At 39.8% G+C, this 26,582-nt stretch overlaps 1 protein-coding gene across 15 annotated transcripts in view; it reads left to right on the top strand.

Moving 5' to 3' along the window:
* The window catches only part of FRY (FRY microtubule binding protein), a 425,755-nt gene that overhangs the window by 343,275 nt on the left and 55,898 nt on the right, over positions 1-26,582 (top strand). For all 15 annotated transcript variants that reach the window (XM_078070487.1, XM_078070483.1, XM_078070485.1 and 12 more), the window contains 11 exons: positions 718-808; positions 6,763-6,845; positions 12,341-12,491; positions 13,013-13,116; positions 14,097-14,282; positions 16,471-16,669; positions 18,149-18,270; positions 22,185-22,372; positions 23,437-23,531; positions 24,758-25,365; positions 26,256-26,353. In XM_078070487.1, the coding sequence (XP_077926613.1) occupies positions 718-808; positions 6,763-6,845; positions 12,341-12,491; positions 13,013-13,116; positions 14,097-14,282; positions 16,471-16,669; positions 18,149-18,270; positions 22,185-22,372; positions 23,437-23,531; positions 24,758-25,365; positions 26,256-26,353 (1,925 nt within the window). The remainder of the gene's footprint in view (positions 1-717; positions 809-6,762; positions 6,846-12,340; positions 12,492-13,012; positions 13,117-14,096; positions 14,283-16,470; positions 16,670-18,148; positions 18,271-22,184; positions 22,373-23,436; positions 23,532-24,757; positions 25,366-26,255; positions 26,354-26,582) is intronic.

Here is a 26,582-nt window from a genome sequence, read left to right as displayed (position 1 = left end):
CTTTAGGCTGATCCCTGGCAGGACATGGCAGTCACTTAGGAATCTCATTTCTGGACCCTCCTTCTATATCTATGCAATTTTCTTGGTTAATAATCTCCCAGAGTTAACTAAAATGCCCCTCAACAGTATTATCACTTTCAATAAATTGGCTTCTCAGCATCATTTTATGAAATAGATAACATCCTCCTCAAGTTCCTTGAAGCCAGCTTCCCTTGGATTTTCCTAATACCATAACTGCCTTCAAATCTCTCTCCTCCCCTGGTCTCTTATGCCCTCTATTTGCCCCGCACCTACTGCCAGAGCATGTTCTCGAAGAGCAGCAGTATACTGCCCAGGGATCAGAAACTCTAGGTACTTGGATTTGCTTCACTAACATTAGTTTAATAACTCCTGGACCCAGAAATACTAAAGCATCTAGCAGCAGGGTCAGCCACTGTAAATAAGCTCATTACCTAAGTGGTCAGGAAGAAAGTGTTTCAAGAATGTTGTAGCTGCACTTCATAAGAGAGTTGAGGAATTTGGTTTGACCATAACAGATGTCTGGGATTCTCCCATTTCAGTGGTGTGGGCTTGGAAGTTTGTTTAGAATGTCTGAGATTGTATAGAAGATGTAAGGAATCTTTCAAACATGAGATTTTATAAGAAATCCTTCACTGTAATTACTTGAGACCCGGGCTTAACCCTTCCCCCTACATTTTCTTCTAATCCTACCTCCAGGAACCACCTCCAGCAGCAACACGGTGGTTGCCGGCCAAGACAGTTTCCCAGACGCCGAGGAGAGCAAGATATTGAAAGAATCTGATGAGCGGTTGGTGCACACATTTGGCTTAATGTCCAGTATAACTTTCAGCAATAGTCTATACAAAGGCATCAGTAAGAGTTTGTGGTGTTTCATAAATTACACACACACACACACACACACATTCTTCTTTGCTTTTAGAAACACAAACTGACTCTGATTCTGCTCTGTATATCCCTAAAGATAATGATTTCTCCCTGAGAAAAGCCAGAGAAAAGAAAGATTAAGAGGGATGTCATTCTGGTGGCTGAATCCCACTTACTGCAGGGCTTACTAAAAACCACTGGTGGTTCTGCTAGTGGGCACAGACCATCTGGAATTAGAGGGAATTTCCATGTGAAATTTTCAGATCTGGCTGTGGAATGATTACTTAGAGATTGAGCAGTTGTCTTGAGGTGAGTCCTATGAAACGTCATCATTTTTGTTCTGTCTTTACATGGTCAAATTTGGTTAACCAACAACAAACACTGCCTTTTCCTGCTAAAAGAAGCCTCTAGTCCCTTCACATTAGCTCTTTAATGGTATTTCTCTTGCCCCTTTACATTGTCCAGAAGCTACTCATAAATAAATAAAATCTGCATCACTATTTCCTGTAGTTAATTGTGAAGAGCAGAGAAACAAACAAAAAGAAATAAATAGGACTCAAATTAAAAAATAAAAATTAGATGGGGTGCCTGGGTGGTTCAGTTGGTTAAGCATCCAGCCCTTGATTTCGGCTCAGGTCATGACCTCAGGGTCCCGAGATCGAGCCCTGTGTTCCGCCCCGTGCTCAGCAGAGAGTCTGCTTAAGGATTCTCTCTTCCTCTCCCTCTGCCTCTCTCCCCGCTTGTGCCCTAAATAAATAAATAAATAAATAAATAAATAAATTTTATATATATATATATATATATATATAAAATCTTTAAAAAAATAAAAACTAAAATGATTCTCATGGTGTCAAAAACTCCTTAGGCTGACAATTTTCTAGTGAAAACTCCTGAGGAGCCGTTTCACTTAAGAAATTAGTAACAAGGATGAGACTCACACAGATTCATAATGGAGAAAATTCAATAGATCAACTAATTGAAATAATTCACTCAACCCATAATGCTTCCAGATGCTTCGTGACCATCCTCAGGATTTCATCCTGTGCAGGAGAATATGGCCGGGGGCTGCAGGTGGATGGGTATCTGACATAAGATGGACTGCCTCGGGAGTTCTGAAGGCTCATTTCCAGTTCGGGCCCTTATCAGGTTCCCCAGTACCTTCATTCCTGGGTTGCTACACTGCCTTTAGGCAGATGCTCATCCACATGAGCCTTCCTTCAGGTTAAAAGCCCAAACCCAGTGGATCATGATCATAGACCTTGCCCAATACAGATCTCTAATAGAGGCGTTTCTTTCATTCTTGGAAATGAGTAAAGGTTTTCATACTCCATACATCAATGACAATACAAGATGATTAATTAACATGGTTTTAATCTGTATTTGTTAGTGCCTTCTTTGGAAACTTCCTTATGGTAAATAATGACATTATTTCTCTAAAGATATTTCTACTTTCTAGTTGGAGTGTAACATTCTTTATCATTTGTTGTCTAGACTGAATTTTCCAATCTTAATTTTATTTAGGGTAGAAAGGTGATGAATGTCTGTATATTAACATCTCACTACAAAGGCCCCTTTGGGACCAGAGTCCTGAGTGTCCTACCCAAGTTTTTAGTGGTGGCCCTTGAAATTAAGAGGCTAACCTCTAATATCATCTCTAATATCAAGACCAGAGAACACCTCTAATAGAGGCTTTCTTGTTTAACTCTTGCTGTCCTCCTCTCTCGCTGTATCTCTGTTGGCCAGTGGAGAGCTTGATGAAGTTATATACCCACACTTTTTATACATAGACATATGTATCTGGTTCTTTCATAACAGCTATATCTATTTATCTATAGCTTTATTGGCCAATTTATATATATTCATGTGTATATAACCATATATATACTAATATTCTATCCCAAAGGATACCATTATTCCCTTGATCCTGTACTCCATCTGCACGATTTCTCTAATACATTCTCTTTTTTCTGTGAAAGTAGACTGTGCCCTCAGCCTAAAATACCTTATTTCTCTTGAATCTACTTATTACCCTTCCTTTCTTGTAGACTCTGTCATGTTGATTTATAGGTACTTGTACACATGCTTGTCTCAACCACTAGATTTTCATTCTTGGAAAACAGAGACCACATATCTCGCATACATATTGCTATCCTTAATGATTAGCCTACTATGCTATACATAGTACGAATTCTTTAATGTTTATTCAGTATGTGAATAAAAATGGGAGAAATCTGACCACCCCAGAGATAAGCTGTCCAAACACCATCCGGCCCCTTTCTCCCTCCCTCTGGCTAACCCCATTACAGAAGATAGTTACTTTACAGTCCTTGTGAACAGTCTGTTCTTATAGTTCTTTAAAGAAGTCCTTGTAGACAAAGAGTCTACAGATAACAGTTGGTCAGAAATACTGACCAGGCTACTGTGTTACCCAACTCCTAGGGGTACTAGTCACCAAAATACATTATTGGGCTCCGGGGGGCGCCATGGAGTTGTGCAAAGAAGCAGGCCTGATGCCATGTTTTTTCCAGCTAGATTAATGGCCCTTTGATGTATTTTGGTAATATTTAATACTATAATATCTATTAACAAAAAGTTCAGATAGGTTATGGTATCATTAAAACAAGGGTAAAGGAATAAGAGCCAAGCTAAGAGGAGAGTAAGATAGTTTTGTTGAAAGTCCTCAAGTCCTCACTAAGGAAAACTACTAAAAGTTAGTATTAACCTAAACTTGAGTTCTTCAAGAGCCAAAGTAAAAAAAGAATACAGTGAATTTTATAACTTTCAGTGTGTAAAAATAAAAACTATTCATGGAAGCTACTAACAGAAACTACCCTAAATTCCTATTATTTTTTTAAAAGATTTTATTTATATATTTGAGAGAGCATGAGCGTGGGGGGGAGGGGCAGAGGGAGAGGGAGAAGCAGACTCCCCACTGAGTAGGGAGCCCGATGATGTGGGGCTCGATCCCAGGACCCTGAGATCATGACCTGAACCGAAGGCAGACGCTTAACTGACAGAGCCACCCAGGCGCCCTGAAACTATCCTAAATTCAAAGAAGGATTTATCGTGTAGGGATTTTTTATTAAACAACAAAGTGAACACATTTTTTATTAAAATAGCTGTTTGTAGGGCGCCTGGGTGGCTCAGTTGGTTAAGCGACTGCCTTCAGCTCAGGTCATGATCCTGGAGTCCCGGGATCGAGTCCCACATCGGGCTCCCTGCTCAGCGGGGAGTCTGCTTCTCCCTCTCCCGCTCCCCCGTCTTGTGCTCTCTCTCTCTCTCACTCTCTCTCTCAAATAAAGAAAATCTTTAAAAAAAAAAAAAAAATAGCTGTTTGTAGCAGTTTGTAAAATATGCAGAACCAAACTACATAAGTATTTTTAATACATCAACCCTTAAGAAATACTTATTTGATAAATTTATAGGTTCCATGAAAGGATTTTTTTTTCATAGGGAGCCAAAGCAATAAGCTTCAAATGTATGAATTTCTGGTAATCTCGCTTGATACAGAGATAGAAATTAATAATCTACAAAAAGTTGCCTAAGTATTACTTTGAGCTAAATCAGCAAGTTAAAATTTAGAGAAACATTTTGTCCTTCTAGTTTTTCCCTTATCAGAGTGATATTCATGATATATTTCTTAAGACATGTACCTTTGATATTAAAAAGCTATTTAGTCTACTTAATCATTGAAATTCCTCTAAAACCCAGACCCAAAATTGTTTTCTTCAAGCCAGGAAAGCAAAGGAAAATAACAGATTTTAGGAGCCAGTTTTTACTTTTTTGTTGTTGTTGCCAAGCTTGTACTTCGCTGCACTGTGGTTTTGATCTTCTCCAGAGTAAAGAGAACAGTCTGGAAGGGGCTTGCTCCTCATGTTCGTCTTGGCTTCATAACCTCTACCTAACTCTCCTTTAGATGTATCTCAAAGGAAAAGAGAAGGATTGTCATCCTTTCTATAATTCTTTCCTGCCTGGCCCCTCCAGAGCGTGATTAGAAAGCCAGCATATACTGTATATGGTTCATGAGCTCTCTGTCCCGCGGAAGTCTCCACATGTGGAATTCTTTCATCCCCCTGATTATATGCCTTGCTGAATGAGGTCTGGGCTCTACCTATGCTGTTTTTAACTTTGCATTTGTCAGCACAAGTATGATGAAAGAACATCTTCAGAAGGTAATAGGTTTGTCACTTTTCTAATTTCGTAAGTTCAGTCTGATGTAGACAGACTGAGCAGATGTCCTAGCTGTTCTGTTTTATGGATGCACGAAGCAGTAGCCCAAAAGATATGACAGTAATGCTTGAAATACAGTGTTATGGGTGCCTGGGTGGCTCAGTCGTTAAGTGTCTGCCTTCGGCTCAGGTCATGGTCCCAGGGTCCTGGGATCGAGCCCCGCATCGGGCTCCCTGCTCAGCAGGAAGCCTGCTTCTCCCTCTCCCACTCCCCCTGCTTGTATTCCCTCGCTGTCTCTTTCTCTGTCAAATAAATAAATAAAATCTTTAAAAAAAAAGATACAGAGTTGTTAGGGAAAAGATGGCTGTGTTAGGAGAAAGAAAAAGCTGCAGCCAACATCAAAGAGGTGAATAAAACCAAAGTCATTAGAGTCTGTTACATTTCTGTGTTCAGCAAATCTAAATCACTGATGTCCCGAGATTATACACCCGGGACAAGGTAGGGGTCTTAATGGCACATTCAGTACTTTTCCCTAAAGCATCTCTTTTTCTCCATACACTGGAGGACAGCAGTAGCCCTGCATTCGCCAGTGTTCTAGAGGGATTGTCAGTTAAGGCAGAACACCTGTCAGTAATGAAGGGGAACACACCTGCTCCGGTTTGAATTTTCCAGATATTTCTACATAGCCTTAATGCTTTGCTTTGACTGCATATATATTAAGTAGATAAAACCTGTACCATTTTATATAAAATAAATATAAAGTTTTATCATCACTTCCCTTTAGCCACCCCGTTGCCCTACATGTAGGCCTTTGGATGACAAAAATACTATTGATTTGAAAGCCTTTGGTGCCCTGAAGAGAGAAGGCAAGGCATTCTAGAAATTCAAGGTAGAAATATAATAACTAATCCCTTATACTTGGATGTCTCACAGTTTGGGAAACGTTCGTGCATTATTTCTTTTTGATTCCCACAACAACCCCAGTGAAATAAATGGTGAAGTATTATTCTTATTCCTTTTTGGCAGGTGTGGACATAGGGTCCCCAAGGAAATACAGGACTTGGCCAAGGTCACAGAGCTAGTGAGTGAGAGCTCAGTCCTAAAATCACCTGTTCACCTGCTCAGAGGCAGCATGGTTCTCAAAGCATCCTCCTCCTGCCACCTTTCTGTGGTTGACACTGGACAAGTCGTATAACCTTACTCAGCCCATTTCCACACCTAGGACCTTTTCCTGAAAACCTTCAGATCATTTTAAGGGAAACTGTAAAGCTGATAAAACCCAAGATTTATTATGAAACCATTTTTGCATATTCCCAATTCTATCTACTTTGACTTAATCAATAATTATTTATTGACCACCTACCACCTACCTTATGCCAGGCTACCATGTGAATAAGGGATTCAAATTATTCAGTGTCATATCTATTTTCTTTCTAAACAGATGTTATTTTGGGGCTCAATCCAAATACTAGCCTTAAAATATTTAGCTTATGAAGGCTTAAACTTGTGCTTCTGAGCAAGGGTGACCACTGGCCCTCTCAAGGAAAACAAAATGCTTGAAGTACAATTTTTACAGTATTCCTTTAGGAAAAGCATCATTGGAACTCACTGCCAAAAACTCAACCACTAAATAATAGTATGTGTTTATGAGTGACAGCACATACACACACATGTCAGTGTTTCCAACGGTTGTTCTTGTATTTGAAGGTTTAGTAACGTCATCAGAGCCCACACCCGCCTAGAGTCAAGATACAGCAATAGCTCTGGAGGATCATATGATGAAGATAAAAGTAAGTACCAGCAGGTTGTTCAGATGGAATACAGGTGGTTGGGGAGTGGAAAGTGAACATTTTGATTATTCCTGTTCTAATTACTAAAAAGAGACCCATAAATACTAAGTAACTACGTAATCCAACTATGCAGGTGAGCATAGAGTCAGCATCTTAACAGTAAAAAGAAGCCATGCAATGGACAAATCAAAATTAGAAAACTTCAAACTACTGCCCAAATCCATATTTTTATATTCTTGGCATTTTTCCTTGGTAATGCAGCTGGGGAAGGCCTAGTCAGAAATTGTCCCATTAGAGAACAAATGTTGCAGTTCAGTTTTTCGACCTCTCTTAAGAGTGGATTTGACCTTTAAGCTCTGTGAGTCAGCTCGCCCAGGGTAGGATGTGTTTTCACATTGAATTTCTCAAGGGCATAGTGTCAGTAGCCCAAGTGAAAACCTCACTAAACGGGGAGATATAACTGTCACAGGAATTTCTCCGTACCTGGGAAGGTGGGAACACCAAAAAGGTCAATGCATTCATTTACTTTGTTTAAGCCCTGAACAGCTTCTGTGGATACTGAGCAGGTAAAGGGTATCACTTGGTCACAAGTTGCAGAAATTCTGGAACCAAAGAACACTCCCTGTGACATTTCGGTATGCTGAGGAAATCAGTAAACCATCTGGTGGGATTTATTTGTCTCATTTGGTGGAAATTGTAAATACGATGGTATTTCATGAGTTAGGTTCATTTGTCAATGCATAGGGCCTTTGTAGTTGTTGTTCTGATTTGTTTTGTTTTTACGGAAAATGTGCAGAGTGGGTAAGAGCTATGTAGTTGTAATGACACCGTATTTCAGCTGCCCTGACTCTGCTTCTTAATGCACAGACAGGCAATTCTCCAGCCCTGAAAATACCAATGGAAAGGATGTCTAAAATCCGTATATAATTGCCATACTCTAACATAGGTTAAGTTTCACCTATATGCCTATATAACTTGTTACTAGTACTATCAATCTGAGGTAAAATAAAGCTCTTTGTATTTTGTCTTCTTTCTCTGCCCCATCAGGGGACCATACCATCCAAACACTGAATATTTGAAATCTCAGGGGCACTGACCATCAGTTTTAGATGGGACTAGATTTTACAGATGAGGAGAGTAGTAGTTGAGAAATGGAGAGTTGTTGGTTCAAGAAAAGTCTGGTTGCTGTGCAACAGTAACTCAGAACTGGAGGACAAAAAAAAAAAATGGCATCATGAAAAGGTGAAGTAGTCAAATCCTACCCTCCCCCCCCCCCGCCAAAATGTGACAAGCATAACAAAACATAACATTCTAGGGGCGCCTGGGTGGCTCAGTCGTTTAAGCATCTGCCTGTGGCTCAGGTCATGATCCCGTAGTCCTGGGATGGAGCCCCGCATCGGACTCTCTGCTCAGCGGGGAGTCTATTTCTCCCTCTCCCTCTGCTGCTCTCCCTGCTCATTCTCTCTCTTTAACAAAACAAAACAAAACTCTATGACTGTGGATTTTACATCAGGAATATTGCTGTCTTTGCCAATTGATTCCTTTAAAGTGTATCTCTTTGCTCTGAGTCTAGAACATAGAATTTGGTAGAATTTGGTAGAAATGCTATAATAAAACCACCTGGGTGGCTCAGTTGGTTAAGTGGCTGCCTTCAGTTCAGGTCATGATCCCAGGGTTCTGGGATCGAGCCCCATGTCTGGCTCCTTGCTCAGTGGGAAGCCTGCTTCTCCCTCTGCCCCTGATTGTGCTCTCTCTCTCACTATCTCTCTCTGTGTGTCAAATAAATAAATAAATTCTTTAAAAAAAAAAAAAGAAAATACATATATAGTGAATTTCAGAGGATAATTATAGTAAAATGAGATAATTGTGTCATTACATAAACTCACATCACTGGCTTTAGGGACAAAAAGAAAAAGTAATGGAAGTATTTGTGAAGAGGAAAAAAAACTATAGTGAATACTTGTGAAAGGCATAAAAAGAAATCTAATGTTATCATCATGGCATCTATTTCACCTAGAAATGTTGTTTTATAAACTTGTTGTGCCAGCATAAAATAAACAGCATTTTAATGGGAAAATTTTGGTACAGAATTTGAATCCAGTTGAGTCGTGTATCAATAATATCCTTTACATGGATGTAGTTATTGACCAGAGAAGCTCCAGTTCATAGAATGTCATTTGGGGACTGAGAGCTTATATTTTAAATTATTAATTGTAAGGGAAAATGAAATCAAGTTACTCAAACCATATTCTCATCACAGAAAAACCCAGAAAATACATACTAAGATCGTTTTCTAGGTGTTTAAGTAATAGAAGTTAACTCTGGGTGTCTGGAGGAGGCAGCACATCTAATAGGGCACAGATCCCCTTAGGACTTTGGTAACTGGGTCCTCCCTGATATATTTTTGGTTCTAGCTACACAAGGATGGAAATGGTCTATGCCATAAGAAAAGCAAAGATTGGTAGGCTCAATTCCAAAACCGTATGGCCACACTTCTGGTGTATGAGAAGGGCGATTATTTTTCTCCCTGAATTCCTGAGAGGATCATTAGAGATAGAAAGAGTAAGAAGGAATCAGGAGAGACCTAGTGCCCCAGGGCTTTATAATCTGGGTTTACCCAGATGGAAGGACTGTGTGCAGCCTCTTGAGAGTATTTTTCTATTATAAAAAAAAAAAAAAAAAAAACCTTGAGTAAAATGGACAAAAAACAGATTTAGACCCAGATCTATAAAAATCTTCCTACCAATATGATGTAAGCTTTTTTAGGACTACTTAAAATATCTGGATTATTCTCCAAGGCCATATGCTAGTGTATTTAACCCTATAATATAGATAGAACTAGTTGAGCTGGATCGCAGCTGAGTCCTAGCGATTTAGACCTAAGTGTAGAAAACCAGTTTCAGGCCCACTTATTCCTAATCCAATCACTAAAAATCCAGCGCATTTTTGCTGATCAGATGTGTATCTGAGAACATAATTGAAACAAAGAAAAATATATCCTTTCCCTAACAGAAATCTCACAAGTTTCTCTTTTTCTTAGTTCTTTGATATTCTTCCCATTTCTGCTCTCCTTTTAAGTTTTATTATAGAGTAGCTGATTACTTAGAAGTACATTTTGCAATTAGCTTATCCTAGATAGTTACTCAAAACGTTAATTTGCTGAAAGTGGAACATTCTGTAGGTAATTTACTAGGAGGTCTGAGATGAGGAACTGTCACACATGCTTTACATTTTTTTCTGGGCTAAAACTGTTGTGGCCAAGCTTCATGGCATAGAATTTAGAGGGTTCCAGTTGCTCGATTTTTGGTGTGTTAGTAAGACCTAACAGTCGCTTTCTGAGGCAAATCCTGACCTTGCCTCTGGAAAACTCCCTTCCCTGACATCCCAGAAGGCGGCTGTGTCCTTGTGCCTGCCCTTGCTGTAAGCCTCAGTCTTCACAATGGATAGACACCCCCTCCACTGGTTCTGCTGACCACTAAGGACAGCGTTCTGCACGGGACCAGGAGCCTCGAATCTGTTACCTCTCACTGCCTTTCAAGAGTGCAGCCAAGAAAATCTACATATGGTAGAAATTGCCTAAAGATGATCTAATATATCCTTCTTCTTAATACACTAAAACCTATCCCAGGATTGAACCAGCTTGTCGAAGCCATGTGCCTGCCTCATATCACGTGGCCCCCAGTGGACCTGCTTGTCTTTGAATGCCACTGACCTCTATTGAGAGCATTCTAAAAGGAGCTCCATGCTGAGTCTAGCTAGAGGTTTATCAACTTTGTTGATCTTTTCAAAGAACCAGCTCCTGGTTTCATTGATGTGTTGTGTTGTTTTTTTAGTTTCTGTATCATTTATTTCTGCTCTGATTTTATTATTTCCTTCCTTCTGCTGGATTGGGGCTTGTTCTTTTTCCAGCTCCTTTAAGTGTAAGGTTAAGTTATTTGGAAACTCATTGCTGTGTTTACTTTAAAGATATTGTTGAGGAAGTTCATTAATTCAAAAACTATTTGTTGATTCCCTACTACATGTCAGATACTGTTCAAGGTACTAGGGAAACAACAATGAACAAAATAAAGTCTCTGCTATTGTGGAGCTTATATGAGAGTCAAAAGAGGTACTCCGTGCTGATGAATGGGTGATCTGTTCCAGGAAGGAAAACTAAAGCAGAGTGAGAGGATAGAAAGTGATTGAGGGTGGGGGGTAGATTTTAAATAGAGTGATCCTGGAAATCCTCTACAATAAATTGATACTTGGGCAGAGACCCGTGTGAGGTAAAGGAGCCATGGGCCCTCCGGTAAAGAGCACTGCAGCCAAAGGGAATGCTAGATGTGAAGGCCCTGAAGCTGGACAGTGTCTCGTGTGATCACAGAACAGCAAGAAAGCCAGAATGACTGGGGTGGTGTGACCAAAGAGGATGGTAGTAGGAGATAAGCCAAGAGAGTAATAGCAGGAAGACCTTGTGAGGCCTTAAAGGCCATGGTGTGGAGTTTGGAGTTCATTTTGAGTGGAAAGGGGAGCCACTGGAGAGTGTCAAGCAGAGAGAGAGAGAGAGACGTGGATGAACTTCTGTTTTAAAAGGATTACTCTGGCTGCTCTGTGGAAGACAGACAGTAGAGGGGCAAGGATGGAAGTAGGGAGGCCATTGCAGGCTCCATGTGAGAGAGTGTGGTGACTTACACTGGCAGTGATGGAGATGGGGAAAAGTGGTCTTATTCTGGATATGTTTTGAAGGTAGAGCTCACTGAATATGGTGCCAGGTTGCCTAACCTCTGTTTCCCCTCCGTAAAGTGGGGGTAAGAGGTACCTATTATTGGGCTATTAACTTGTGCAATGCAGGGGCGCCTGGGTGGCTCAGTCGGTTGAACATCTGACTTGATTTCGGCTCAGATCGTGATCTTGGGGTTGTGAGATCTAGCCCCACATCGGGCCTCTCCTCCTGCCCCCCCTCCAATAAATAAATGAATCTTCTAAAAGAATATGTGCAATGCATAGAACAGTGCGTGGTATAAAGGAAGTACTCCCTGTGTTAGCTCCTAATGTTATTATTTTTATTACTATTGTTATCCTCATCATTATTATCATGATTATGAGTTGGATGTGAGATGTAAAAGGTAAATCAGGGATAGCTCTAAGGCTCCTGCCCTGAGCAAAATGGAAATACGGAGTTGCATTTTACTGAAATGGGAAAGATTGGAGAAAGACCAAGTTCTCACAGTGATGAGAATTTGCATGATTTAATGTTTTCTTTTTGCATGTCTGTATTTCCCATTGCTCTGTAATGCATAATTGTATATTAGATTATCAAAAAATAAAGGGACTAAAAAATCTAATCAAGTGATTCTAACCCATTGATCCTATAATTCATACTCACCAAATGAGATGGTTAGAAAGTTATTTTTACTAGCCTAAATTTGTAAGATTCTTTCTATAAACACCAAGTAGGGAAAACAAAAATCATCTCTCCCTAAAAATAACACACGCTTGTCTTTCTCACCCTATAGATGACCCGATTTCTCCCTACACGGGCTGGCTGTTGACTATTACAGAGACCAAACAACCACAGCCCCTCCCCATGCCTTGTACTGGAGGATGCTGGGCCCCCCTGGTTGACTACCTCCCAGAGACCATCACTCCCCGGGGGCCCCTCCATAGGTAAGTAGCATGTGTGGGTAGAGGGAAATGACTGCTTAACTTTGGCTGGACTTTTCCTCCTATGAAGGGAGGGAAATCATTCCAGGTCCCATCAAATGAAATGACCTTTGAAATCAGAGGGACCATGCACGACTTGACTTGTAGCTGTCAGTGTATTTGTAGAGTTTGGTTGAATATTAACCAGTGTTTAAAGCTGCCTTGTAAGTCGGAATTTTTCCTTGATGCAATCTGGATATGGATATGCATTCTGTGATGATTTTTAGGTTGTAATTGTTCCTTCTTCAGCTCTTATTACCGAGTGACTAGTAAGTCTCCCCGTTATGTGATCAACTCAGCCAACATTTCTTCTCTTTATGGAGTTCTGTGCTATGTCAGAAATTAAACTCCATTTCCCTGGAATAATGGTCTTACATAATTCTTCAGCAGGGCTTATGAGTTGTATTTAACTGTGACTTAATGATCTATCAATGTATTTCCATCCTCTTCAGAAGTTACATTAATTTCATCATGTCATTGATTAGGTGCAATATTGCTGTTATTTTTATGACTGAGATGGTGGTGGATCACAGTGTGAGAGAAGATTGGGCTCTTCATCTACCATTATTACTTCATGCTGTCTTCTTAGGTAAGACTGGATCTAAGAGGAATTCTAGCCAATAGGATCAAAAACCTATAGCTATAATCCAGAGAGCCTTCCTTTTACATTGACATCCTGCTTTCCTCATTTCTGAAAGATTTAGTCTCTTCCATTTTTCATTGCTTCTGTGTGACATCTGCTCTACAATTTCAGTTGATCAGTCATTGTTTAAAATTGCCCTATTACTGCAATATAGAGTGGTACCTTGTTAATGCTATACCTATAAAGATACCCAAAACAGGGGCGCCTGGGTGGCTCAGTCGTTAAGCGTCTGCCTTCGGCTCAGGTCATGATCCCAGGGTCCTGGGATCAAGTCCCGCATCGGGCTCCCTGCTCGGCAGGAAGCCTGCTTCTCCCTCTTCCACTCCCCCTGCTTGTGTTCCTGCTCTCGCTCTGTCTCTCTCTGTCAAATAAATAAATAAAATCTTTAAAAAAAAAAAAAAAGATACCCAGAACAAGTGGGGCCTCTTTGAGGGTCTTTGGCTAGATGTGATAAATTTAAAGCCAGGAGACACTGTCAGCGCATAGAGAAAAAGAACGTAGAGCACAGTCAGCCAAGCACTGAGATTTTAAAAGAGCCAGATTATAGAGCAAAAAGGGGGAGAGGAACAAGCCAGGGAGATTCAGAAATTTAGTTAGAGACGAACAAAGTTAGAATCCTTCAGTTAACAGGGAGATCCGGGGAAGAGAACAGCCCACAAAGGAGGAATGCTAACCATGTCAAATGCTACTGAGAGGTCAAGAAAAGTCCATCTATCAGCATTTTATGAGAACATTTGATTTGAGGAATAAAGCATTTTATTTTTCCTAAGCCCAACTTCTTTATGTTGGTAACACAAACAATAACAAAGAAAACCGAACATTCTTTTAACATGTTCCTCCCGAGTGACTTGGAATCTTTACTATCCCTGGAATCTAAACGAGCTTAAAACTTGTTTATACTAAGAGATTCCACTGTTTTGTTCCAGGTTTGGACCATTACCGGCCTGAAGTCTTTGAACACAGCAAAAAATTGCTTCTTCACCTCTTGATTGCCCTCTCTTGCAACAGTAATTTTCATGCCATTGCTTCTGTGCTCCTGCAGACTCGAGAGATGGGCGAAGCTAAGACTCTCACAGTTCAGCCAGCTTATCAACCAGAGTATCTCTACACAGGTAATGAAAGGAGTGGCAGAGAGCCTGAGACAGAATCACAAACGCGAAGGTAACTTACGGTGTCAGTGGAGCCCAAATTAACTTTCCTAATGTGATCAGCCCCCAACTTTCCAAGCGAGCAAGTAGCAGCACCATAAATATACACCATTCCACCTGATGGTTAACGTGGTTCTCAAAATCCTTCTTCACTATTGAATATTTTCAAATGTCTTTTTCCTTATTATTATGCTTGCTGCTCTCATTAAATATGCTCCTACTGATAACATTGAAAATTAAGATGCCCTTTGGCCAAGAGCATCAGTCTCAAACACTGAAGGATAAGAATGCACAAAACAGTGACCTTCTCCATCACCTTGAGAGCAGGTCATTGCCAGGGTGCCCGATGTACCACTTGTGTACCTTCTAGTTCCCCTGAAGGAATTTTCACTTTATTAAAGTGACTGATTTTTCTGGAAGGCACCATGAGTGGAAGTCTACTGAGAACCATTGCTGTTTTAAAACCAAAATTTTCTTCTTAGAAATGAGAACAGAAAGCATTAGCTGAGTCATGTTTGAGTCAAATTACTCTGCTGTTTTGAGCTATTCATGAAAACTTTCCCAGAAGGGTTGGCCAGCGGTTTTCATTTAGAATCAGAACATTTAAAATATCTTAAAATGAGAATGAACTAACATTCCTGACTATTTTGTACATTACATTGGCACTGGATATGGTATGGCACTTCATATGTCACCGCATACTTTATTCATAATCTTGAAGAGGATGTGCCTTTTACTCATCACTTGTACTCAGTGCTGTCTTGTCCTTTGACGTTAAGATATTTCTTTGGAAAACAAACATGAAGTCACTAAGTCTGAGATATCAGGACTACTGATCTCAGTTTAAGCCCTTTATTTTAAACCAAGCTACACTTTATTGAAAATAACCCATCAATAGCCACTCAGAGACAGAAAACTCTCTTTACTGTAGATGTTTAATTAAAAGAATCTGAAGACTTCTGGCTGTCCTAATTCCCCACAATAAGGATGTATTCCATTAAGCACATGGTCTTAGACTGAGAATGTTGTAATGTCCATTAAGTTGTGTATCCCTGAGTGCATCAGTTTTGTATTCACTATACCACTGGTGTGGCATAAAGTGGAAATTTACAGAACAAAACACAATATACCATAGTCGAGACAAACAACAGATAGCTAAAATGATTGAATCTACAGCATACGTGGAATAGGGGTACGAAGGGTTTGGAACATGTCTCCTCTTCATAAACATTTACTAATACTTACTGAACACCTAGTTTCAACTATGGTTCCTTTTAAATCCAGGCTAAAAACTTGTGTGATTGTGTGATAGAAATTATTGTCTTACTCTTTTATAATAGGAAACTAAGGTACAGAGAAGTTATGTAAACTCCCTAAGACTGCACAATAAATGGCAGGGATGATATTCAGGCCTACGGCTCCTCACTCCTATTTCAGGGTATCTGTCAGATTCTATGGACTTTTTATGATTATTAAGTAGGAGAAAAGGGTTGGTTGTGTATATACATTTTCAAACCAACAACACATCCAGAGATGTAGAATGATAACCAAATATGAGGTGGGGAAAAAAAACATAGTATTTATTTCTACCATATTTCTTTGACTGCCATGCGATATATTTTATTAAAACATATTAATATGCACATAATATTTACAGTTGTAAGTTCATTTACTCAAAACATTATGTATAACTTATCAATTACTAAGTGCTGGTATCCTCAAAAATGGTATCATTTCCCTGATGTAAGTAGTCTAATACCCAGGAATAATTTATGAACAGCACAGTTGGGTCCACATGTATAGTGGAACTGTTTGTGGGTCTGTGCACATGTGCGTGCGTGTGCACATATTTGCATGCACACACACACACACATACACACCCCACTTCTTTTGCAGAAAGCATCGATTCACACACCAGAGTAGAAAACAGCAGGTGACACCCCTATTACCAAAGACACCCTGGTTTACATGGCAGTGCAACTATTCCAGAAGCAAGGAAAGAATATCAGTCTCATTTCATCATAACCACAGCCACAATCAAATGTTTTTTCTCCAAAACATTTAAATAACTACGCACTTCTGTTTGCTCACCTCCTAACCACATGAAGCACCCTGCCTACCACATTCTGCCTTGACCTTCTTGTCCCACCAGGTGGCTTTGACTTCCTGAGAGAGGACCAATCATCCCCAGTGCCAGACTCAGGGCTGAGCTCCAGTTCCACGTCCTCCAGCATCAGTCTGGGGGGCAGCAGCGGGAACCTCCCGCAGATGACCCAGGAAGTGGAGGACACGGACACAACTGCTGAAGCGGATGAGAAGGCAAACAAGCTCATTGAGTTTCTGACGACCAGGTAGTGAGGGGTCAGGAGACAGGGGCCTGTCTTTAGGTTGTTCTTTGGGGGGAAATGTCATCCGTTTAAAACCACACAGATGGAAAAGCGAGCCCTCGGCTTTAGCAAAGCCTTCTTTTCTCTTCAAAATTGCATCTGCTGAAGTCTGTGCACCAGGTAGATCCTGGCAGAAGTTGTCTAAGATCCCACTGATGGCACACTTGATGGGCAGGAGGTTTCACGGACAAAGACAATGCAGCAGATGGAGACAGGACACAGTAGCGCCCCGCCATGAGGATGACTTTAATCATCTATTAGAGCTGCCAGGATCTGGGAGTTCTGAGACTTGGCAAAGCACATCGCTCTGGAAACCAAATATATTAGCCATGGTCGACCCAGGAGCAGCTGCAGAGGGGACCACTGTCTGCTCATCTAATCCAGAATCATTGATAAATGGAAGTCAGAAACAATAGGAAGCATGATAGGAAAGGAAGCAAACTGATGATCAAAATCAAGAAAAGCTGCAAGCAATCCTGTTTTTTGTCTTTTTGTCTTCTGGTTCTCCTACTGAACAATTTAGCTTGTAAGGCTTCAGAATTTCCAGCATCCCAGGGTCCAGTATTTGTATTAAGAAAACCATGCTGTATGGGGGGAGGAGCTGCTCTCCTTTCTCAGTGCATTAAATCCCGGAAGTCTAGTCTGTATAGATGTTATCTGATACCCACGATTTTTCTTTCTTCCACCAATGTATCAATTAATGCAAAAAATGAGAAAAGGATTTTCTTTCCTCAGTTAATTTCAGAGTATTCTTTGCAGCTCTCAGTTCAATATAGGTTTTAATGAACAGGAAGCTTCAGAAGGGGGCTGATGGTGCCTACAGCCAGGGTATCTCAGAGACCTGAATGGTTTGCGGAGAATAAAAGTATGCTCACCACTCAACACTGTCAGTACCGCATGTTCACATGCTGGGAAGAGTGTTCTCTGAAATTCTCACATCCGGCTCCATCCTGTTCTTCCTGTTGAAAACCAAGTACATATCAGAGGCTGTATCTTCAATTTGTTTCTACAGTATTTGATAGCCTAATGATATGATCCTGATAAAGGCAATTATCTCTGCAAATCTAAAATGTACAAATAGAGTCTATGTCTAAACCTATATTTTAATTAACATTTTATATCACTTTATTTGACAAACATGTAGCACCTATTATGTGTAAACACTATTCTGGTGAATTGAGAGGTTTTAATTTCGTGAGTAAATTTTGTGAGGTTTTCATTTTGTGAGTAAAACATAAGAAAAAATATACCTCCGTAAATTAACTAGATCTGTTTTGAGTACGCTCTTAAGCTTTACAAGACTGAAATTAACCCCACATTAATCAGTAAAATTTAAAAATCATATGGTGCCCTTGGAGTTACAACTGCATACATGGTTTTAAAAATGCAAAATGATTATATTTAAATGGTTTTATTTTTAACATTTTGTATGTTTTATTTAAGGGCATTTGGTCCACTTTGGTGCCATGAAGACATCACACCCAAAAATCAAAATTCAAAGAGTGCTGAACAGCTCACTAATTTTCTACGTCATGTTGTATCTGTATTTAAAGACTCCAAATCAGGTACTTTATCCTGTTTCCCCAAATGCCACTTCTAACATTCCATGTAGTGGAGCATATTCTTCCCATTATGACCACACACTTCGTATATATATATATAGTTCTGCATATAGCATGTGTGTGTGTGTGTGTGTGTGTGTGTGTGTGTATTTATGTATATATATATTATATAGTATATATAGTTCTGCATTGAGCATTGATAGCAGAAGAATATTCATTGGGGAGCTTTGAGGTTTATTTCAGATGTGCCTAACTGAATGATTGTTAATGTCTTGTATTTTTGCATTATGCTCTATCAAATAATTCCCAAAGGTCACTGTTCTCCTTGCTTCGTTTACCTCACTAGAATTAAACTATGCCCTATAATATTAATTTTATTTAAAGAAGGCCATGACACAACACACATGTGAAAAGATGCTCAACATCACTACTCATCAGGTGCAAATCAAAATGACAATGAGATATCACCTTACCCCTATCAGAATGACTAGAATCAAAAAGACAAGAAATAACAAGGATGTGGAGAAAAAGGAACCCTCAGGCTCTGTTGGTGGGAATGTAAATTGGTACAGCCGCTATGGAAAACAATATGGAATTCCCTCAAAACGTTAAAAATAGAAATATCAAGTGATTCAATAATTTTGGACTGGGCATTTATTCAAAGAAAATGAAAACACTAATTTGAAAAGATACATGCTCTCCTATGTTTATTGTAGCATTATTTGCAATAGCCAAGATAGGGAAGTAACCCAAGTGTCCACCCATAGATGAATGGATAAGGAAGACGTGTGTGTGTATGTATAGATGTAGATATATATCCGTTCCATATATATTCCATTACATATAATATACATACTATACATATACATAATAAACATATATAATGGAATATATAATAGAATGTATCATAATATATACAGCCAAAAAAGGATGAGATTTTTGCCATTTGTGACAACATGGATGTTCCCAGAGGGTATTATGCTAAGTGAAGTAAGTCAGACTGAGAAAAAAAAAACAAAACAATATGATTTTACTCATATGTGGAATCTAAAAAACAGATGAATAAACAAATAAAAGCAGAATCAGACCTATAAATAAAGAGAACAAACTGATTGTTGCTGGAACAAAGGGAGTAGGGATATGGGCAAAATAGGTAAAGGGGAGTAGTAGGTACAGGCTTCCAGTTATGGAATGAATAAGTCACAGGGAAAAAAGGTACAGCATAGGGAATCTAGTCGATGATATTGTAACAGTGTTGTATGGTGACGGATGGTAGTTACACTTCTGGCGAGCACAGCATAACATATAGAGAAGTTGAATCACTATATTGTACGCCTGAAACTAGTGTGACATTGTGTGTCATGTATACTCAAATTTTTAAATTTTACAAAACAAAGAAGGGCATGAGTAGTAAATCTTATTGACTGTATTCAGACCCAGCTGTGAAAAATTGTCAGACTTGAAAACTGGTTAGAAAAAGAATTTTGTGATAAAATGTTAACTTTGAGAGTATTTGCTAGTAATTCCTATGCTAATGATCATTCAATATTCTGAACACAGTATGATTCTTATTTAGACTATAGCCGCATCGTGATGTTTAAGCCCTTGGCTGTATACCATTCAGATTCAACTTGGCCAGGGCTGGTTTGCATGTGAAATTTAAATTTGGTTCCCCAGCATGATGCAACAAGTGTCCCTACCTTCTTCCCCCACACCAGGCTGGCCACAGGAAAGATGGCTCCCTGGCTTTCCCAGCTCCTCTGATGATGAGCACACCTCACAGTTCGGAACATTCCAGACTAGTCACATCTCTTCTAGTTATCACAGGGTGCTTTCAAAAAAAAAAAAAAAAAAATACTGATAAACTGACATGAGAAACTCATTTCAGGAATAGGATTCACATTTCTTGTTTTGAGTGTCTCCTTTGGAATATTTTTGAAACATTAAGGCCTCTTACCTCGGTATTTCCCCCACTTAAAAGTCATTTAATAATTGAACATAATCCAAAGGAAGAAATTTATTGTTTGTGTGTGAACCATTAATTTGTCTAAAACCTTAGATTGTATGAAGATAATAAAAATGAGAAAACACACAAATCCCTTTACTGTTTCCTCAGAGGGTGCTTAGAGGCTGCCTTTCCACATCTTACCCCGGATACTCTTACTCACTACGGTTTCCCCGTACAGCCCTGCTTTGTGCCCATTTCCCCTGGAGCAGGATAAAACGTGTTCCGGGAGACGCTTGTATTAGAGTAGCACAGCAGCTATGGCACACAACCCCCAAAGTTCAGAGGCTAACATAGTAGAAGCTTACATCTAGATCCCATAACAGGTCAGCATAGATGTTTGTCCAGTGGCCTTCCACATGGCGCTTCACAGACCCTCCGTCCTGTGGCTCTGTCACCCCCATTACTCAGAGGCCTCTCCTCAACCCTCCTCACCCAGCCAGCAGGTGGAGGAAGAGCGTAGGTGGAGGATTACTCAGGAGGGATTTACACCACACCGAGCTCAAACGTGGCATCCAAGGTTTCTTCTCACATTCCACTGGCCAGAACTCAGGCATGAGATCACATCTAGCTGCAGGAAAAGCTGGGAAATGTAGGGTTGCTGTGTGACACATTAAATAGCCTTTCTTTAAGGACATTGTCATAGTTGCGCTGGGGTTCTGCAATCCTCCTAGCGTCCTTCTAGCCTTCAGGTCCATGGTGGTGTAAATAACGTTTTAGTTCATCAACAGAGAATCTAACCCCACACATAATAAAATTAAGTAGGAAAATAAAACAAAATGAAGGTAACAAATTCTGTTTTGAAACATCATCCATTGAACGGCCTGTATGGGTTTAATCCTGTGTTTACTACCCTGAGTATGCATGCCTAAGTCCATTTTCCAGGACCCTTTGTCTGCTGAGCAGGAACATTCTCTTATATAGTCTACAGGTCCCTAGGGCCAAACAGCCTGGCAGCAGCTAAGAACAATGACATTAAATTATCCTTCCTGATTCACTTTTATGTGACAATCAAATGTACCACAGAGCCCTCTAGATCACAGAGACAGCCAAAATCACTGTTTTCATCGTGTCCTCTGACTTTGTAGTCAGGTTTTCTCCTGCAGAGAGACACAGCAGAAAGTACAGATAGTGGTCCAGAATTCAATCCTGTGCTTTACCTCACATTTTCTTTTCCATCTGATCAAGTGGTTTTCTGATGACTGAGACGACCTTCATGCTATTGGAAGAACCAATATTCAGGCGAGAGTTTAAATGATGGCTGCCTTCTTGGCAACATCTACATTTCAATATCTGCATATTTATAGACTATTCTGAAGAGCAGTGACTTTGCTATAGGCTTTGGTTGTGTTTAGAATTGACTAGATCCACTAACAGCTTTCTTTTACATACACAAGTACTCTGAAAACTTGTTCCCAACACATTCTTTTATGAAAACAGGAGTCAAAGTATTCCATGCAAAAAAGGAGTTCAGAAGAACAGTGTAGAAAAATAGTAGGGCAACAAACAAGAATACATTTGTGAGTCGGTATTATGTGTCAGATGCTGTACTAAAAGCATTTTTTGAATTGTTGAATTTCTACAACAACTCTAGGAGATGGATACTATTACTCTACAGTTAAAAATAAGAAAACAGGCTCATAGAGAATACATTTCTTTCCCAGCGTCTCAAAACCCCTCGTTCAAAGCTAGAACCATCTTGCTTCAAAGCTTCTGACTGTTTCTACTGCACTATGCCTCTTGAAGATCTATCCAAATTTGGGGGTTTTTAAATTTTAAAATGGTTAATTTCTAAACAAGTACCACCAGGAGGCAGCTCTGTGCAGGTAACCTGATTTACGCCTATAGATAACTAGTGACCGCAGGATTTGAGGAGTATCAGTTGACCTACCTCTGGCCCCTTGGTGCCTAGGTTTCCACCTGGAGCAACATTTGAGTGAAGTTGCATTGCAGACGGCCCTTGCAAGCTCCTCAAGGCACTATGCCGGTCGGTCCTTCCAGATATTCCGGGCGCTCAAGCAACCTCTGTCAGCACACGCCTTGTCTGACCTTCTTTCCAGACTGGTGGAGGTGATCGGAGAACATGGAGATGAGATTCAGGTATGGAAGGAAAGACCACTGAACGCATTCTCTTTCTCTCATGTCAAAGATGAGGCCTTAACAGGTTTCTTTGAGCCTTCTTTCTCTCGCAATTATTCCAACCATTTGGGCATATGTAATTTATTTAAAAGAATTTTTAGAGATTAACTTTTATATTTACAAAAAGCACTTCAAGGAGCATTGTTCTAGAAATCCAGTGGCTATTGTTTTATTGAGCCAGCCACTGAAAATCCCTTGGGGACTCCTTCTTGGTGGTTTTTGTTGTTGGTTTTATTTGACGGGGAATCGGGGAATTATTTGTATTGTTTTTGTCTTTTTGTCACCAACCTAGGATGCAGTTGTGCCATCTCCCTACCCAGAGAAGGGATCTCCATTATGTCTGTGCAAAGCACTACCCCTCTCTGTATAGCTAGGCTTCAGTACACTGAGAAGAGCTGAAGAAGTAATGGAGGGAGTAGATACCACAAGAAGAAAGACCCTGTAGGTAGAGCCCAAGGACTGGGGAGCTGGTTGAAAGCCAAGGGCATTACAAGCTCTGCAGCTTGAGCCAAGCCCTTCTTTCCCTTCTTTTCCATCAGAAAAGCTACTATATCCCAGGAGACCTGCACACCTGTGAACTCTAGCCTCTTTTCCTCTTTCCGGCCATTGGATGTGCTCTTCAAAATATCACTGAGGCACAGCCCTTCTCATACCTCAGCTCTTATCTCTGGCTGAGACATTGCCACTCTGTCTTTCAAGTGCCCGCCATCCCCCTCAGCAAGGGGCCATGACTGCCACCTTTAGCCTTGCCCTCTCCCTGTTGGATTTCAAATGAGATTGAGCTGTTCAGGACCTCAGATCTCGGGAAATAGATCTTTGTGACTCCCTAACAGCTAAGCCATCTGCATTTCCTAAGTGGTCCTTAAAATTTGTTTTTAGACTTGGTCAGTTACAGTAACAATGGCTGTCTAGCCCTCAGTGATATTAACATTAGACTGAATAAAGTTTGCGTTAATTAAATTTATCTTCAGGAAGTGAGCAGGAGTTTTAAGCAGTACAAAATGTTATCTTTGCATGTCTGGCAGGGTTACGTAATGGAGGCACTCCTTACGTTGGAAGCTGCTGTGGATAACCTGTCTGACTGCTTGAAGAACAGCGATCTCTTAACGGTATTATCTCGGTGAGAAGCAGCTTCATGACTCCTGAAATCAAATAGGCTGGACTGAATATTTGAGAGATGCCTGGACTTTGGGCAAAGTCCAAAGAACACATCTAGTTTTTGATATATGACTTTTTCTTTAGTTTAAAAAAAAAAGAGAGAAAGTTATGGGGCACCCAATATATACACATTATATAAGTATTTTTAAACATTAGGAAGATAGAGGAGAAATGTTACTTTAAAATAATACAAATATTAATACTTTTTCATTTTCTGTGTTATGTCTTTGAGTACTTTTTCAAATTTTATTTAATAATTATCCTATTTATTACATTATAAACAGAAACCAAAACTAAATGTTATTTTTGAATGAATATATACAAAACTCATCTGAATCATCACTATAAAAACAGCTAGAATTAATGTTGATTTTACTTGAATAAATCCCTATCTTAGGATCTTTCTTTTTTATTTTTGTTCCTTTTGCTCCTGCCAATGTTTACCCATTTCAAATCATTCACAATTCTGTATTCTGTTTGTATAATTGAGCTCATTTTGCTTGAAATTGAGTCAGTAATGTTATCATAAATCACGCTGAGCCTTGTTTCACTTTTAAGTTGAGCATTTTTTATGGATAGGTGATTTTAGTATGATTCCTAGCATCATACACATTTTCTATATAAACCTGCAGATTTATCTCAGTCAGTAAGAATTTAGCAAGAATACTGATAAAGAGTTTTATCTTTTCAGCCTGAAATAGGCTTAGAGATCATTTCTCATAGATATTTTATAAGCATAAAAAATTTCCTTTGATGCAGTTACTAACTTTTTTCTTTCTAGATAATATCCTTTCCATTTCTGTTCTTATCAGTCAGTTAATAGAATATTAAACTGTGTGCCTATCAGGTATACTCTATTTCTAAATTACTCCTGCCCAAAGTCAAACAAAAATATAAATGAAAGATCAGTAAACTTTACCACCAACTGCTCTTCTTTAGCCTTTCAGTAAGTCAGTATTAGGTTTTGTTGCTGTTTTGTTCGTGAGGTTTCTCATTGTTTTGTTTTTCATAGCTTTAAGTTTAGGAATAGAAGATTTATTCCTGTAAGCTTAAGTGTATGAGAAAAAAATAATAGTATTTCCAAAGAACGATTTCCCTACCTTATTATTTCTCAGTGGATCTTAAAAGGACTGGCTCTTCACTGAAGCATGTTGGCTTTCTTTTGAACTTTTTTACTTTTATACCCAGCTCTTCATCACCAGATTTAAGCTCTAGCACTAAACTAACAGCAAGCAGAAAGAGCACAGGACAACTAAATGTGAACCCTGGGGCGGCCAGTGGCAATACAGCAACCGCAGAACGGAGCCGGCATCAAAGAAGCTTTTCTGTGCCCAAGAAATTTGGTGTTGTCGACCGATCCTCAGACCCACCCCGGAGTGCCACACTGGACAGAATTCAGGCTTGTACCCAACAAGGCCTGTCCTCAAAAACAAGAAGCTCATCTTCCTTGAAGGACAGCCTCTCAGACCCATCACACATAAACCATCCAACCAACTTGTTGGCCACCATCTTTTGGGTCACAGTGGCCTTGATGGAATCTGATTTTGAATTTGAATACCTAATGGCCTTGAGGCTGTTGAACAGGCTACTGGCTCACATGCCACTTGATAAAGCTGAGAACCGAGAAAAACTTGAAAAACTCCAGGCACAGCTCAAGTGGTCAGACTTCTCAGGGTTGCAGCAGCTGCTGCTGAAAGGATTCACCTCCCTCACCACCACCGACCTGACCCTGCAGCTTTTCAGTTTGCTCACACCAGTATCCAAAGTATCCATGGTGGATTCATCCCAAGCCATTGGTAAGGCCAACATCACTCATTCTCTTGCAGTTCTGGTGGTGGTTGTGTTAGCGTTGAGTGTAATATGGTAATGGGCTTAGTACTTTCAACAATTCTGTTTAGAAATTGTTCTTTGGGAGTAGTTTGTCATTTCTTACTTAAAACTATTTAAATTGTGGGAGACATGTTTAAGGCAATAGCGTGACAGGGGCAGAAGTTATATATTAATGATTTCTTTGTGCTTTCCAGATCAAATCACAGGTACTGTCAGTTTATTCCATTGTTCTTGTACAGATAAACCTTTTTTCTATTTTTTCTTAACTCCTAAATCTTTTTTGTTTTCTTAGCTTTTTTTCCCCCCTCTTGAAAATTCGCTTGGTTCCCTATCGTTTTGAATCAAGCCAAATCACCAGCCGTATTTTTAATACCATGGCATGTGGCCCAGACTTCTTTTCATGAAGGTAGAGCTTAACACAGTGGTACTAAGCCATTACTTACCATTTTAAAGAGTCTTTTTGATTACATTACATGAGTAAGACTTAAATTGGTTGGCCTATGCCCTCTCATACAAGCTTTTCTTAAAATACAGTTTTTGATAAAAGTTTCAAACTAGTGCTTCAGTTCATTATAAGCTGCTTTTTAAAATCTCTGCCAGTCATCCTGATTCACAGCCCATAGCAAGATAGTCACCATATCTCAGAATTACCCATCTACTTCAAGTTCCTCCTCTATAACTGGTGTCATTGTGGTTGTACCCTTTTTTTCCTGGATTTTGTGTTAGATCACAGTAAAGCTGGTTCAAAAGACTGCTTTTGGATCACCTTGGGAAGAAATCTGCAATATTCCTTCCCACGGTTAACAGTTAAAATGCACCATATTCAGCTATCTCCACTGCATCTTCTCTGATCCAGGGTTTCCACTGAACGTGTTGTGTCTCCTGCCCCAGCTGATCCAACATTTTGAAAATCCCAATCAGTTCTGCAAGGATATAGCCGAAAGGATTGCTCAGGTACGATTTCTGCCGCCACACTCAGGTGGATCCATACAGGCCTTCCGGAAGGTCCAATGCTAAGCAGAAATTGCCCTGAAAGGGAAATGAGTTTCACAAAACCTGAAAATCATAACTGTGATATGGCTAGTAATTTACATCTCTGAGTAGCCAATGCACATTGTCTTGTGGTTTCATTATTGAGAAGACAGGTGGAAAGAATCTGTGAAAATTATATTAGCTAATGACT

This window comes from Halichoerus grypus, chromosome 4 (assembly GCF_964656455.1).
Source record: "Halichoerus grypus chromosome 4, mHalGry1.hap1.1, whole genome shotgun sequence".
Classification (NCBI taxonomy): Eukaryota; Metazoa; Chordata; class Mammalia; order Carnivora; family Phocidae; genus Halichoerus; species Halichoerus grypus.
This window is presented reverse-complemented; position numbering and strand designations above follow the sequence as displayed.